The 16,006-nt window shown below is 33.2% G+C and overlaps 2 protein-coding genes across 2 annotated transcripts; one reads left to right on the forward strand and one right to left on the reverse strand.

Moving 5' to 3' along the window:
- Positions 1–712: 712 nt before the first annotated feature.
- On the forward strand, positions 713–2,895 carry LOC18046055 (transcription factor MYB54). Its single transcript, XM_006441301.2, has 3 exons — positions 713–1,066; positions 1,679–2,134; positions 2,565–2,895. Exons 1-3 carry the CDS (start codon positions 952–954, stop codon positions 2,741–2,743), a joined length of 750 nt encoding a protein of 249 aa, XP_006441364.1. The 5' UTR covers positions 713–951; the 3' UTR covers positions 2,744–2,895.
- A 6,680-nt stretch (positions 2,896–9,575) lies between these two features.
- On the reverse strand, positions 9,576–15,691 carry LOC18046056 (NADH dehydrogenase [ubiquinone] iron-sulfur protein 1, mitochondrial). The gene is made up of 5 exons (XM_006441302.2): positions 15,050–15,691; positions 14,697–14,943; positions 13,300–13,594; positions 10,876–11,250; positions 9,576–10,693 (listed from the first exon to the last, which is right to left on the reverse strand). The coding sequence occupies exons 1-5, from the start codon at positions 15,456–15,458 to the stop codon at positions 9,794–9,796; spliced, it is 2,226 nt and encodes a 741-aa protein (XP_006441365.1). The 5' UTR covers positions 15,459–15,691; the 3' UTR covers positions 9,576–9,793.
- Positions 15,692–16,006: the final 315 nt, after the last annotated feature.

The following is a 16,006-nucleotide window of genomic DNA, read 5'->3' on the forward strand; positions in this document are numbered from 1 at the left end:
GTCTCATTAGATCTATATTTATATGAGAATCATCGTTGGTCTGTATTTCGGATTACTATGTAAATATGCAATAACTAAGAATTATTTGATTGAAATTAATCTATATTTGGGAGAGAAAAACTTATTTACATGGGACTAATGCGCACTTATGCATCTATCTAATAATATTTTAACACATATACGCTTTAATTTGTTAAATTTTCACCATTTAAAGAGAAAATCATTTGAAACATGTGCTAATGCATTATTCCTTTTATACATGAGAGGGTCTGATAACAAGAATATTAAAGTTAATTAGTAAAAATCAAATGCTAGTGTTGTTGTTATTTCCTATTATTATTATTATTATTATTTCGGTAAAAAGAAAAAGGAAAGGAAAAGAAAAGAAAAGATAGAATAAATGAGAGGTGGGTTATAAGTAGGTTAGAAACTTGGGAAAGATGTTGAAAGCAGAACGAAAATCACCCCACCAAGCAACCTCTATCTATCCATCCGTCTCTCTCCTTCTCTTTCTCTTTCCTTTGCTGATCATGTATAGGTGATTCCTAATTGATTACTTATAAACGTTTGTTAGCCCAGACGTTTGCATCAATCTCTCCCTTGTAACAACAAGTCTGCCCAAACCCTCCCACTCTCTAACGGAAATTATATCAAACACTTTCTCTTTCTTTCTTTCTTTCTATATATATATATATATATATATATTAATTTTATTCTCATCATCTTCTTATACTTTCTCAAAACCTATACACAAGCCAACCAATCATCGAGTTTCTTTCCTTCATCAAAGAGCTTGAGCTTGAGCTTGATCGGACATGAAAGAAGAAAACACATGCTGTTGCTGTTGTTGTTGTTGAGCTAGGGTTTTGCTACAGTTATTGCTTTGTTGTTGTTGTTGTTGTTGTTGTGGTTGAGGTTTCCTACATATATTAATATATTTAAAGATCAGATATGTGCACCAGAGGACATTGGAGGCCAGCCGAAGATGAGAAGCTTCGAGAGTTGGTCGAACGCTACGGTCCCCATAACTGGAACGCCATAGCTGAAAAGCTCCAAGGGAGATCAGGTACCTACCCAACTCTACTTAAATTATATATTTTGCATAAAAAAATATATAGTGCGACAAACATAAATAATATTTTTATATTTCTAGGGTTTTGATTCATTGTTCTGAATGTGTAACTCTAAAAGTTTATTAATGATTATAACGAAATAAAACTTTATATTTAGAACAATGATAGAGCCACAAACATTTTGTACAATTAAGTATGTACAAATTGATGTGGTATGAGCAAATTGGATAAATAAAACCATTACAGACCCATATAATTAATTAGTTAAAAAATAACGATTAACATTTTTTAGCCAACCACTTCATGCCACATCAATTTGTCCACACTAGTTTGTGAAAAAAATTTTTGTAGCTCTATTACTCTTGCAATACTTATGATTAAGGTTCTCATGTATCAAAATTTATTCAGCTCCAAACACCCGTATTTCATAAATTTGAACTACGATTAGCTTTCTGCGCCTCATCATTTTTTAAATCCATAATTTTCAAAGATACGGATGTAAATGAAGAAATGATGATATATATGTATATATATAAAATAATAAAAGTGTAGCTATACGAAGGTAACTATTATAAACTGATGAGTTTTGCAAATATGATCATCAGGGAAAAGTTGTAGGTTAAGATGGTTCAATCAACTGGATCCAAGAATCAACAGAAGCCCCTTTACAGAAGAGGAAGAAGAAAGGCTATTAGCTTCTCACAGAATCCATGGGAATAGATGGGCTGTTATTGCTAGACTTTTTCCTGGACGTACTGATAACGCTGTCAAGAATCACTGGCACGTTATTATGGCTAGAAGATGTCGCGAAAGGTCCCGACTTTATGCTAAAAGAGCTGCTCAGACATTTCTAAATGATCAAAAGTCATCTTCATCATCAAGACCAAATCATCATGCACAAACCGGTTGCACTGATTTGGAGACAAAAAACAATAATCTTGCTTCTTTCGTTGAAATCTTTCGTGGAAGGTTTCACTACAGTACTTACCCTCATAATCAATTGCAGTTCTTCAGAGAGTTATGTGACGGAAACACAAGTCATTTGGGTTCCAAGAAAGAAGGTAATCGAAGAAATTTCCAAGAATTACAACTCAATTTTTCACTTGGAATAATTATGATTCAATAAGCGGTATTATTCATGTTATTGTGAGCGACAAAGTCACTTAGTGTACTCTAATTAATTTCAATACACAAGTTTCAATACTATTAAAACATAATTGCTTGTCTTAGTTTCCCGTTGTATGGTGGCGAACTTTCTCATTGGATCAGTTTGTTTTAATTATAATTTGATGTCATAGTTACTAATGGTTAATTAGATATAATTAATTAGATATAATTAATTAAGATCTCTAGTACTGATATTAGGGATATTGCTCATATTAGGGTTTTGGGAAGGATATGGCTTTATATTTATGTAGGATCGATTTAAAAGAAAAAAATGATTAAAATAATAATTTGATGATGACATTCTTTTGACATGTTTAATTGCAGATAAAAATCAGCCGGTGGAGTTTTATGACTTTCTCCAAGTAAATACAGACTCTACAAAGAGCGAAGTGATAGATACTGCAAGAAGAGACGACGAGGAGGTTGATCAAGAAGCTAGGGTACAACGAAATGCATCTTCCGGGGTTCAGTTTATCGACTTTTTATCAGTAAGAAATTCTTGATGATGATCGAGATAACATAGCAACTGGTAAACGAGTTTGACGTTTAAGTATCTAACTGACTACAAAGGATACTTATATATTTAGTTGTTACTGCGACAGAAGAACAATATTTAATTAAGAAGATAATACAATATGAATATATCTATATATATTGCATGTTGCATCTAGGGTTTCGTATATGTAAGCGAAAGCTGTATTATACATGCATGAAATCATCTGAGGCTGTATTGATCCGAGATGTTTGGGTAACATGTACTGAATGAAAACGTCAGGGGTATTTGTAATTTAAGCAATCCTTTTGTATGCTTTAATGATGATCATCACAGTTGAATTCGATGCTAGTGCAGCATGCATATATGCATTCATATTTGCATATAGCTATTTGTTAACGTTGGTATTTAATTACATCCATACTTTGATATATTTAAATACGCAAAGCTTAGAAAATTTCTTGATACTAGCTGCATGGTAATTCAGTGTTGAGATTAAACAACTCAACACTGAGTTATAAATTATCATGAAACTTGAAGGAATAAGCCAAGTTTTGTAAATATCAATTCTACATTTTTCAAGTATTACCCTAAGAGATTCCATTGTAAAGTACTGTTGTGTCTTTCGTCTATTGAGTGATAAAATTTCTTAATTTCCGAAATTACTTATTTAATAACTGTTCTAATTTCCTATGGGCGTAATTATTCTTTTATAAAATACAAATTTTGAACCAAATCTTACGTACTTCCTACGCAAAAGCAAAAAGTTTCCATTGAAATTAAATATGAAAGCATGTACTTTCACCTCTACAGTCATAAAAGAAGAAAACAAATTTTGAAAATTAATATTTGGGTAGACTTACTATTCCACTCATCTTTATTTTGAGGAAAACAACTCTCGGATTCTCAATATTTCTCATTTTTACCACTCAGGGTTCCTATTTTTTTAATTCCTGATACCATCTGTAACCTTAATTAAAGTTTAAACTTTTTTCTTTTATACTTCTCTTTTTAACATACGTAACCGTTGCTGCATTTTGAGGCACATACATATCTTATTAAATTGATAGCAAAGTTAATATATAATACGCAAAAAGAGTACAAAACAAACTAGCTGGGGATCGAAATGTCCTTCTCCCCTTGTTTTATGTCCAAACCTGACACCATTCTCCCTCTTTGATTGAATATTGGAACCCTAATTTCTGAATCACATATTGAAAAAATATCTTGAAGTCATAGCTGCGTCAAGGCTTGTGATGCAATCCAAGCCGTCCACCGAGCTATAAAAGATTTAATAATGGAATCAATGATAAATTTTCAACATGCGGTAATTCGTGACAATGAACCTTAGCATTAGCATGATCTTGACAGGACTTATAACCACCCAATATACATCTGTCCCCATATCTATATTCAATAATTAATTATATTGTTCACGATTTAATCGCTAAAACGGTGCTTAATTAACTTATCATTTCTTCAACTATCACTCTATTTATTTATTACGACTTTTAACCATGTATACATCGGTATTTCTTAATTCTTGCCCTTGTTAATTAATCTCGCAACTAATTAACTAGAAGAAATAGTTATTAATTTTCCAAAAAGTTGTATTTGTTAATTTTAGAGAGAAAATTGGTTTTTTTTTTTAGTTTTTCCATAATTGATTTCTTTCTTTTGGGAAGAATTGTAATTTTTTAATATTTCAAGAGATTTGACCAACCAAGTGCATGTTTAATATGATTTATTTAATGGTCGTAAGAGTTTATTTAATCGTCGTAAGAGTTTATTTAATCCCACAAACTCTTTTTTTTTCTAAATTTTTGTTGTTTGGTTGTTTTATTAGTAGAGTTTTTGAATATTAAATAAGTTATTTTACCTCCTAGCAAAAGCTCAAAATTTAGATTTGTAGGGTAGAGTTGAAAAGTTTTGTTAAAATATTAAAATATCTAAAATATTATTTACTTATTTGACAATCTTATTTCATTTCTTTCATAACATATCTTTAAAAATTTACCTATTAAAATAATTTTAAAAATTTTAATAAAAAACTCTCATTAACTACTAGACAACTAATTTTTTATTTATTTTTTGGTAAAAACTCTACTAAAAGAAATCTCTATTTAGATAACTTCGATTTAAAATATTTACCAAACAAAGCCTAGAGTTGCTCGCGCAAGCATGATGAATTGTAATCTAAATACCTACACTATCTGTATTCTTTGTAGATTCTGGCGGATTAACCAAATAACTTTTTCACTTGTCCACCTATACATCAAGAAAGACTTGAATTCTGTTTTCTTTCGCTTTCTCTTCCTTTTTCTTTCCTATGTCAAAATATGCACATAGAAAAGCAAAGACAGATTTTCTTATCATGTGATGGTGTAGAAAACCCTACTTCACTTGATATATAAGTATAACAAAACCTTTTAATCTAGTTACAATGTAAAGGGCTTGCACGATTTTCTCCATAATTTGTTAATCAAAATAATAAGAAATTTTATAATCCGTCAATTAGTTGATGTGACATATATAGGAAAATTTTTAGGTGAGATGTCATCTTAGTTCATCATCAAATATAAAACCTAATAACATATCAATCAATTATAAATTATGATGATAACATTAAAAATGTAAAGTGCAATAAATTGTGGGGCAAAAGCTCGTTTAATCCTTATATTTTGAAGTTAGTGTTCGTTTAGTCTATATATTTTTAAGAATACCTCAAAACATACATTTCATTATAGACACCCCTACCATTACTTTTTGTTCATTTTAGATTACTTTTATAATATTAACCTCTTATAATAATATTTCTTTTTTTGGACTTTAATTTAAAAATGAATTATCAATTTAATCCTAAAAATAAAATAGAAACAAAAATAATATATATTAATTTTTGTGGAACACTTTAATGAGGAGTTAATATAATAGTTTTTATATTAATGTCCAAAAAAATGGTAATTTAATTTTTTTACAATATTATTTTTTTAGACATACATAAGCTTCCACAAAAAATTAATAGATATTCTTTTTGTTTTTAATTTATTTTTTTGGGCTTTTTTATTTATGTCTAAAAAAAGAAACAAAATTGTAAGAAGGTAATATTGTAAAAGTAAGTCAAAATGAACAACAAGTAATGGCAGATGTGTCAATACTTTATCGGCAAGATTGTTTTGAGGCATTTTTTAAAATATAAAAACTAAACAGGTAATAACCTCAAAGTATAAGGAATAAACGAGTTTTTACCCTAAATTGTGGGCACCACTTTGTATCGAAAAATCTCTTATATAATTATATAAAAATAAAATATCTGGGTTTGAACCATACTCACAAATAGGTGGGAAGGATTATTATCGACCAAAGGGAGAGGGAATGTAGAAATTTTTTCTTTCCACACCAATCCCTATTTAATAATTAATACTATGTATTTTTTAACACGTACAGCTCAGTGGTCTATCTTCCTGATTAAAACTCTCTCAACAAAATGATATCGCTACTAATAGACGCACAATCCTTTACATGCATCACGAAAAATATATTTACCCATAAATTATATCCCATCTTTAATTGGCATAGTGGTAGAGGGTAACTTTTTGTTATGAAAATTATGATACTTCAAATATAGAAAAATAAGTTCTTTCTTGAAATATTATACTAAAGCTTAGAACTTTGCTTAAAATAGGGATTGATAAAAAATAAAAAATAAAAAAAAAATAAATAAAGGGTCGGGCTAAGTGGGAGGGTAGGACCCAGACATGAACATACATTTAAAAAATCTAGGAGGCCCGATCATTAATCATAAAATATCAAGTAAAACACTCTCTTTCTCGAAATACTATGTTTAGACTTAGAAATTTGCTCTAAATAAGGATGGTAAAATGCTTCAGTAGTGAGGGGGTCCTAATCGGATTAAGCCTCAATATAGGCTTACATAAAAATTTGACTCCACCATCTTAAATTTTTATTTTTTGTTTCTTATTAAACTAAGTTCTAGTTCTAAATACACTCAAATAAAATCTTAAGGCTCATCGTAAAAGGCCACAAACTAAAAAATTTATTTTATTTTTGACGTTAAAAAGTTGATTTAAAAAATATTAAAAATTTTATTTTTGTGAAAAAAAAATTAAAAGCTAGGATAAAAAAATGCCTGAGCGGGCTTGAGCCTAAGTCAACCAATCCTAGGCCTACCCTAACCCATTTTCTCTTCCTATCCCTAAAGAAAGAGAGATATAATCTTAAAAAGGAACACAACAGATAAGGAGAGGTTACAAACAACCATTAATAGTGTGTTTACTTCATGGAATGGAGAGTGGAAATGAAACCCATATTTACTTGGCAAAATATAATTTGGGAATGAGAATCAAATGTGTGGGTCCCACACAATTTGGGATTAAGGAATGTGAATTTCATTCCCATGGGGAGTTGGGAATGAAAATGAGGGAATGAGAATGGAATATATGTTTACTTTTGTATCCCTCTATTTTTTTTCATATTTCTCAAATTACCCTCATTCAAATCACAATTAATTTTATTATTTTAAATGTCATTAATAATAATAATTAAATATTATTATTATTATTATTAAATTTTATTAACTTTATTATTTTAGTTATTATTATTATTATTATCATTATTAATAATAAAAATAATGATAAAAATAATAATTAAGAAAAATAATTAATTTATCATTATTAACAATATTATCATTATTGTTGTTGTTATTATTATTAATAAAAATAATAATAACAATAATTAATAATAACTAAAATAATAAAGTTAATAATAATAATAATAATAATAATAATAATAATATCACTATTATTATCTAAAAGTGTGATTGCTCATTATCACAATCTAAAATGTCAATAGGTCCAAAGGCCCAAGTCCAGACAGTAGCTTATGTATTCATTGTGGACCTAAGCTTTTATACTAAGCATCCACTATAGGTGAGGCCTAATGTGCATTGAAATCTTAACCAAACTCACTTGAGGGTACTTGGCCCCTAAAAGAATGCCTGGTATAAAGGGCTATTAGAGAAGCTATAACTATAGAAAATCCATAAGAAACTTAATATTAGGTTATGATGTGTAGGCCTATAATTGAGTATGAGTAGAATTAGTGTCTCTAATTTGGCAGTAGCCCCATAAAATCTTCTAAAAACCCTAATTCATCCAAGAATTAAACTATTCTATAATTCACGTTACCTAGTGAATAAGTGAGGCGATTCAATCCTTAAGATAGTCATGATTCTATATAAGGAGAAAACCTAATCTCTTTATCATTAGGATATAATAAGATCACAATTACATTCCTTTTTTCATCCGGTTTGCCACCTATGAGACCTATAATCATTAGCCACCATCAACCTTTACCCTAGCAATCCAATCTGTATAATTTCCTACAAAACTCAGCCATAAACAGTAATTCTTCAACCTAAAATCACCATTATAAAGGATAAACCTTGTCTTTTGATCAAAACCACCATTGAAGCCCTACCCTAAGCCATAAGTAACCCCAAAACATCACCCACTGCTATTTCTTTGCTGCCATAACACTTTTTTTGGTTAAGAACAAATCTTTTGTTCTTAATTAAGTCCATCAAAATCAACAAATCACACCCTTTTTATCAAGTATATTTAAGACCATATTAGGTTAAGTCAGTCACTAAACCTTTCCATAATCATTGTCCAATGTAAAAAATGCATCTAGAATTCCACAATCGCACCTTTTAAGTCACTGAAACCCTCAAATATTATCTTTGAAGTTAAGATTGTAATTAGGGTTTTTATTAGTTTACAATCATATCAACCCTACAATAACTGTATTTTCAGCAATATTAACCATATGACACCAATGCAGGGTTCTCTATTATTCACTTTGCCCCATTTTCTCCCACACCACTACTTCTAGTAGGAGCTATTTTCTCTAAAAAATCAAGTATCAATCATTGCTTAAGTCAAGTCAACGCAATAGTCAACATTACAACTGGGGTATATTTGGGTCATACCAATGCCTAAATACACTCTTGGACCTTACTCTATAGAGCAAAATAGAATTAAACAGACTGAAAACCATCAAGCTCGAATTTCTGAATCTAACACAATTCTATCATGTCGAGGGGGAATAATCCAAAAGTGATACGTGACCTAGTGAAATTTCCCCCTAAACGCTCATCAAGAGAGTCTAAATCAATTAATATTAAATTATCAAGTCTTCCCACACAAAATCCACAAAGAAAATGTGCAACAAGAATGTCCTCAATTTGAAAATAACTCCAACAAAAAAAATATGATATCTCAAAAGAAAAAAAAATCATCATAGTAATTTAATAAAGTTTTATAATATGTAATTTTATTGTATAAATTTAATTACATTAGCCTGAATGTCTCTTTTAATCAAGATATGGCTCACTTAGGATTATCATTAATCAAACTATGACATAACCCAGAGTCGAAGTGCCAAAGTTGCTCACTCAAGATTGCTTGTTGGAAAATCTTAAGTTGTTTTCATGATCATAAAATTTTTCTAAGAAGAAAGAATCCACACGGCAACTTCAACAATCCAAGAACACAAATATTAATCACGTGGATATATATTAATGAAGACATAAAATTGGAACACTGGCTAGATTCATAACATGCGGTTAAAAACTAATTATTAATTTTAAGTACTTTACACTACGATGATTGTTTTATTTGAATCATCTTGAGAAATTCTCCATCCTCACCCCATCCCATAGCGATCCCTACTGTGGATTTTTAACCACAGCAGGTCCCGAGTAAGTTAGCTAGATTTACAGCATTGAACACTCAAAAGTCCGTTACGAATTGCACATAATATTTATGACAAAATCATTTGGTTTTATAAAGCAAACAGCGCTTTTACATTGTAGATCATTTTACAAGGAAACAAACAATGCCTAATTTCCTTTATTGGAAAATACTTCCATTGTTTCAGAAGATTGGCAAATAAACAGCTTCAATAAGATAATCTTACGGCAGCCCAAAAAAAGATAAAATTTGACACAATTATTTGAGTAATCCGCAAAGCCAATCACTCACTTCTTCAACAGCATTGCACTGCATTGGGCCATGGTCTTTGATGCTCTGGTAATAGAATCAGTCATATAAAAATTCTCAACTGCACTACCGAAAGGAGTCAAATCCATCTCACTTTTGATCTCGGGCTTCAAAGAAGGCCCAAGAGTAGCAGGTTCTCTCTCATCCACATGCAAGAGATTTGGTGCCACTGTCCTGATCCGGGATCGAATGCCTCCAATTGTATCATAAGGTAAACGCATCCCTGCCACCTCAGAAAGTGCCCGAATTATCTTCCAATCATCTCTGGCATCACCAACAGTTGGAACTGCAGGCAACGTCTGTTGAGTGCAACCTTCAGTATTTTCGTAAGTCCCTTCCTTCTCGCTAAAAGCTGATGCTGGGAGAATTACATTGGCGCGATAGACACCATGGTCACCATGATGGCCCTGATAAACAACAAAGGCATCATTTGGAAGCTTTTCCAAGTCCACATCATCGGCACCCATGAGATAGACAAACTTTGCAGACTCAATGCTGTTGCTGGACTCAGGCACAAGTCCGAGGTCCAGGGCTGCAGCTTGAGCAGCATTGAGAAGCAAAACATTGAGCCCATTCCAATCAGGTCTGATAACATTCCCTTTTTTTGCAATGGCTTCAACAGTAGAGAAAATAGCATCCTTATCCTTCCTCTCAAAGAGTCCAGCACCAACAATAATGACCGGGTTTTTGGCATTTGAGATTGCAGAGAAAAACGGGTGGCGACCCTCAGCAATTTCAAGAAGTGTTTTCGGGCCAGTGCCAAGATGCTGGTTATCATAGTTCAAATCTGTTGCAGGACCAATGTAACCCACCTTAGCATTGTTTGCTCGGACGGTCTTGCGGATTCTGGCATTTACCATAGCAGCTTCTACTCGAGGCTGCAAATATAAAACGTAAAAATAAGATCAAAATAATACTAAAGATGGAACACATGTAGAACGGCCCTTATTTTCAAATGCATCATCTGAAGAAATTATCGTACAAGGGCCAACGGACAAGTAATTTTCCATCATAAGGGACAACTTATACTACATACTGAAAGAAGACGATTAAGCATTACCTGGGTACCAACCAAAAGGAAACAATCTGCCTTCTCGAGGCCACTGATGCTAGTATTCATAATATATCCTGATCGTAGGTCAGCATTTGGTTGTGCACCAGTTCCTTCACACCATACATTATTTGAGCCCATTCTGTTTAAGAAGTCTTTTAGTGCCATCATGGATTCTGCATCAGACAGCCGACCAGCTATCCCCACAATTTCCTCTGGTTTAGCCTGAAGCATAACCTCAGCAACCACAGCCAAGGCATCTCTCCAGTTTACAGCCTTAAAGCGCCCGTCGGCACCACGAATCATTGGATCATTTAGCCTCTGCCTCTTCAAACCATCATAACAAAAACGGGTCTTGTCTGAGATCCATTCTTCATTTATATCCTGAAACAAATATGAACAGTCAGACAACTGGAGCATTAAGAAATTGAACTCAAAAGATGCTTAAAAGATATGAACCTAAACAAAAGCATCGAACTTTTTTAGCTTCTACCCCTAGGGATCTATATCCTCATTGCACAACACTACGGACATTTTTTCTTACATTTAATGTCACATAAAACATAAAAATAACAAGGTTAAATATTTAATCGCCTCCAAATGTTTACTAGCTCAAGTCAAAATCAGAACTAAAGCTCAATCCAGTCTATGAAAATGAAATAAAGAAAACTCCAGAGTGCTCTATGAACTGAAACAGAGCATGTAGTCAAAATCGTCAAGACTGTAGACAGAAAATCATTAAGTTACCAAACCAACCATTTAAGCAGTCAATCCGTTAGAAGTTTTGCATTCATTGAATAAGTAAACAGAGTCTGCCAAATTTGCAGTCATTCTGTTTCCAACCACAAATTAATTCTTAAACATATACCGTTAGATATATTTAACATTCTAAGAGCACCAAAGTGCCAACTGGCTGAGAAGAGATCTGTCTATATTCCAGTAGCAATTAAGACAAAATGAGAAGAGTGAACAACTAACTATTGCAACAGAGATACTAATAGAATCTGACAGAATCAATTATCATGTTATTCTTCAGGTCACTGATTTGGTTTCGCAAACAGCAAACTATAGGAAAATCAAATAGCCTCTTACTAATTAACTGAGAATTATAGATAAGATCGACCTGAAAGAATAATAAGACCTTTAGCTTCACACCTCATAAGATGATAACATAAAAAACCAACTTTAAAAAAAAAAATAATAATAAAAATAAAAAAGAAGAAGAAGAAGGAGCAAGAAAATGCACATTGCTGAAACATCGAAACTACTTGTAAACAAATCGAATTTCCTGCTTTCAAGCATTGATTTTTGGAGCAGGGAACTGTGACTGCTAGAGTTTCATGAGTGGAATAAAGTCTAATTCAATTCAAAATGTAGTCTTCCCCTAGAACAGTATGGGGCAAAATGACTCAAGTAACATGTTGAAAAATTTGCATCATAAACAACTGGGTAACCCTTTCTCATTGGAGTAAGCACGTGCAACGGTAACTTTCACTTGAGAAACAAGGTATCAATAAATTCACCACACAAGACAAAATTATGCACCAAATTCTATTGATATAGTACACCAAACAAAGAATTCAGTTTCCAAATTCTAGAATGATTTAAATAATGCAAAATACATCTAACTTAGAAGGGCACTAATTCTTAAAGGAACAAAACTCATTATCCCAAAACTAATAAACCTATCAAAATATCAACATGCAAAAGTATATGAAGTATGATCATTTGCATAACTTCATGCATAGTATTACAATGACATCAAAGCCAATTACGAGGTGGTACGTGGCACTTTTTCAGAAGAACAAACAAACTTCAGCCTTTAAGTACCTGAATGCTGTGATGAAAGCTGGATGAAAAGATTGATGTAAGCAAATAAAGTTCACTTTTTATCAATAATAATTTGTATCATTAAAGTTCATCAGGGCTCACCAAAGCACAAGAGAATAACTACAACTAAAATCAATTATAACTGAGCTATGATGGTTTTCCCACTTCATAAAAGAAGCCGGAAATAAAGCAATAAAAATTTGTATCATTAAAGTTAATCAGGGCTTTACTAAAACACAAGAGAGATAACTACAACCAAATTCAATTATAACTGAGCCATGATAGTTTCCCACTTCATACAAGATGCAACAATCTGATATAATCTGCCTAGCAAAATTCTTTCATAGGTAAATGCACCAGACATGGTTTGTCTGAAGAGTTTTTATCAAATTCCTATTACTTAACAACGTAAAACCTATCTGTCTTCCTAGTCTGTTTCTTTCAAAAGGAGAACGAAGCCTTGCTTCCTTAAATAATATCAAAATGGTCCATGACAGAAAAATACTTGCATATACAAGGTAAAAATTGATGTTTCAGTGGAGACAAACAACAAACAACAGGAGTAAAGAAAGTTAAAATTTGGTCCAGTTAATGAAAAGCTACCTCATTTAACCGCGGGAGGATGCGCATGACCTCTGGACCCCTGCTGTCTATTCGAATGTTAGATCCGACTGCATCAGTTACATCAATGGTCTCTGTTCCTTTTAACTCCCAGTTTCGGGCTTTGAATGCGAAAGGTTTTGAAGTAAGGGCTCCCACAGGACAAATATCTATCACATTTCCAGAAAGTTCACTTGTCATAAGTTTTTCCACGTAAGTTCCAATTTCCTCTCCACTGCCACGACCTAGCATGCCAAGATCTTGTACTCCAGCAACCTCTGTTGCAAACCTAACACACCTGTTGAGCCAGAAATTGTAAGGGACGGAAGCTGATAAAAATTTTCACGGTCACAACTAAGGAACACAGATCTTGTTAAAACAAAAAGCTATTTACAAAGGGAAAAATTCATATATAACTCATAGCAAAACCAACCAAAAGATCGAATAGCTAAATCCAATACCTTAAGATTTTTGGAGACCTATGGAGAAACGGCTCTCCTTTCACGTTTTGATTCCCTAGATGTGATTTCTTGTTTGCATGCAAACAATTATTCATTCCAAGATCTTATCATTTCTTCCTCTGGAAATTTTTTTAGATGAAGTATTTATTTTGACATAACCATACAAGAGAGGTGGAGGAATTTTCCTCATTGCTTGCATTTTTTAAGGTTTCTTCCCTCTTTGAGAAAAGGATAACTGAGCTTGGTCCCCTAAACATTCTTCTTTATATGTTTTTCAGAGCTCCCATTTGGAAACCTCCACCTCCTCTAAAGTTAAATTCTGTTTTGGACTCTGAACTACTCATAACGATGCCGAAAAGCAAAATTTCCTCCCAAAAACTTTGAATGTCCTCCCAGAACCATCCTAAAAGAATGCTACCATTCCTCTACGAAGAAATGATCCAAATACAATCAACACAGCACATCTACATAAAACCAAAGATTTTTTTCTCACTCTCTAAAAGCAGGAAAGTTTCGCAAAAGCAAACTAAGGAAAGGATAGAATGCTAATTGTCATCTAACATATGGTAATCTGATGTGTGTGTGTGCGTGTGTGTGCGCATGTGTAGCAGGGTTTCTTTCTTTTTTTACTTTTATGAATAAGAAACAAATATATAAAAGCTTATTGAATACAACAACAATCAGTTTACATCTGAAGAACTGCCTACACACAAATACAAAATATAGTTGAAGGCTCCCTTTATCACAGTAATCTAGCTACCCTTAAAAAAGTTAACATTTTGTTCAGGCATTCTAATGATAATTACTCTCTCACTTAGGACAGCATAAAATAAGTTTCCTAAAAAAGCCAATAAATTCAAAATATTTTTACAACTAAAAATCTCAGCTTCACTGAGAAGATTTCGAGAAACAAGCGACGTGATACAACCAGATTCTAACCTTGTGCATTGGATACATCGAGTCATGACAGTCTTCACCAACGGACCAAGATTCTTATCAACAACAGATCTTTTCATTTCAGTGAAGCGGCCACGATCAGAACCGAAAGCCATAGACTGATCCTGGAGATCACATTCACCACCCTGATCACAAATTGGACAATCCAAAGGATGATTCATTAACAAAAACTCCATCACCCCTTCTCTCGCCTTCTTAGCTAAAGGTGTATCCGTCTTAATTTTCATTCCTAAAATCAAACACACATTATTAATATAAAATAAAAAATCAAATAATCAAAATGGAATTAAAAAACAAACAAACCAAAAAACCCTAATAGGAAATCGAAAGCTAACCGGGAAGAGCAGGCATGGCGCAAGAAGCAACAGGTTTGGGCGATTTCTCGACTTCAACGAGACACATTCGGCAATTTCCGGCAATCGAAAGTCTACTGTGATAACAAAATCTAGGAATGTCAACGCCGGCGACCTCACAGGCCTGCAAAACGGTGAAGCCCTTGGGGATTTTGAGCGGGTAACCATCGACGAACACTTCGATTGCATCTTCCGGGTTGGGGAAATGGACCCGGGCCCCACCCACGGGCGATCGAGGGGGGAGATCCGGTTCGAGCGCTGTAGCCGCTGCTGCTGAAGAAGCTTCGGGCGATTGGAGCTCCGGTTTGGAAACGATGGACCGGATAAAGACTCTGGAGTTTGAATACTTGAGGGGTCTCATCGTCCTCGATGCTAACAACCCTAACCCCATTTTCGATTCTCTCTCGCTCAAACTCGAGTGTGGTCTGATGTTGAACGTTGTTCTTCAGCTGTACCAGTGTTCGTTTTTCAGAGATTAAAAGGTTGGGTTTGTTTACTGAGCTTCTGTAAGCACACAATAGAATCCTTATTTCACCGACCAGGGGCTTGGGCTAGGTTTTGAAGAATCCAAAAGCAGAATGTTGGAGTTACTGTAACCACCCATTTGTAGTCTGCTTACGCCGACTTTCAAAGGCAAGGGGCTTGGCCTTAGGCTTTGAAGAGTCCAAAACAGAATGGTGGAATTATTAAACGAGAAAACGAAAAGCACATAGGAAAATCACAATGTAATTGGGTAAATTTATGAAAGTAGCCACAAAATTTTAGGAAATTATAAAAATAGCCACATAAATTTTTTAAATCAAAACTAGCCAAACACCAAATTTTTTGGACATAATTACTCTTGTCATTGTCACCTAAATTTCTTTCACTAAAACATCTCTCCTTGAAATCTCCCACCTATCGTGGGCAGCTTAGAGCATCATTGGAGTCCATTGTTGG

The sequence above is a fragment of the Citrus clementina genome, unplaced genomic scaffold, assembly GCF_000493195.1.
Source record: "Citrus clementina cultivar Clemenules unplaced genomic scaffold, Citrus_clementina_v1.0 scaffold_3, whole genome shotgun sequence".
Lineage (NCBI taxonomy): Eukaryota > Viridiplantae > Streptophyta > Magnoliopsida > Sapindales > Rutaceae > Citrus > Citrus x clementina.

What these genes read in the sequence shown, in the direction of transcription:
- LOC18046056 (XM_006441302.2), bottom strand. Translation starts at nt 15,458, where the DNA reads ATGGGGTTAGGGTTGTTAGCATCGAGGACGATGAGACCCCTCAAGTAT. An exon ending in CGCCATGCCTGCTCTTCCCG is followed by an intron (nt 14,944 to 15,049) that starts GTTAGCTTTCGA and finishes GTTTGATTTTAG; the next exon opens with GAATGAAAATTAAGACGGAT. An exon ending in TCCTCCCGCGGTTAAATGAG is followed by an intron (nt 11,251 to 13,299) that starts GTAGCTTTTCAT and finishes TATTTGTTTCAG; the next exon opens with GATATAAATGAAGAATGGAT.
- LOC18046055 (XM_006441301.2), top strand. Translation starts at nt 952, where the DNA reads ATGTGCACCAGAGGACATTGGAGGCCAGCCGAAGATGAGAAGCTTCGA. An exon ending in AAAGCTCCAAGGGAGATCAG is followed by an intron (nt 1,067 to 1,678) that starts GTACCTACCCAA and finishes TATGATCATCAG; the next exon opens with GGAAAAGTTGTAGGTTAAGA. An exon ending in TTTGGGTTCCAAGAAAGAAG is followed by an intron (nt 2,135 to 2,564) that starts GTAATCGAAGAA and finishes GTTTAATTGCAG; the next exon opens with ATAAAAATCAGCCGGTGGAG.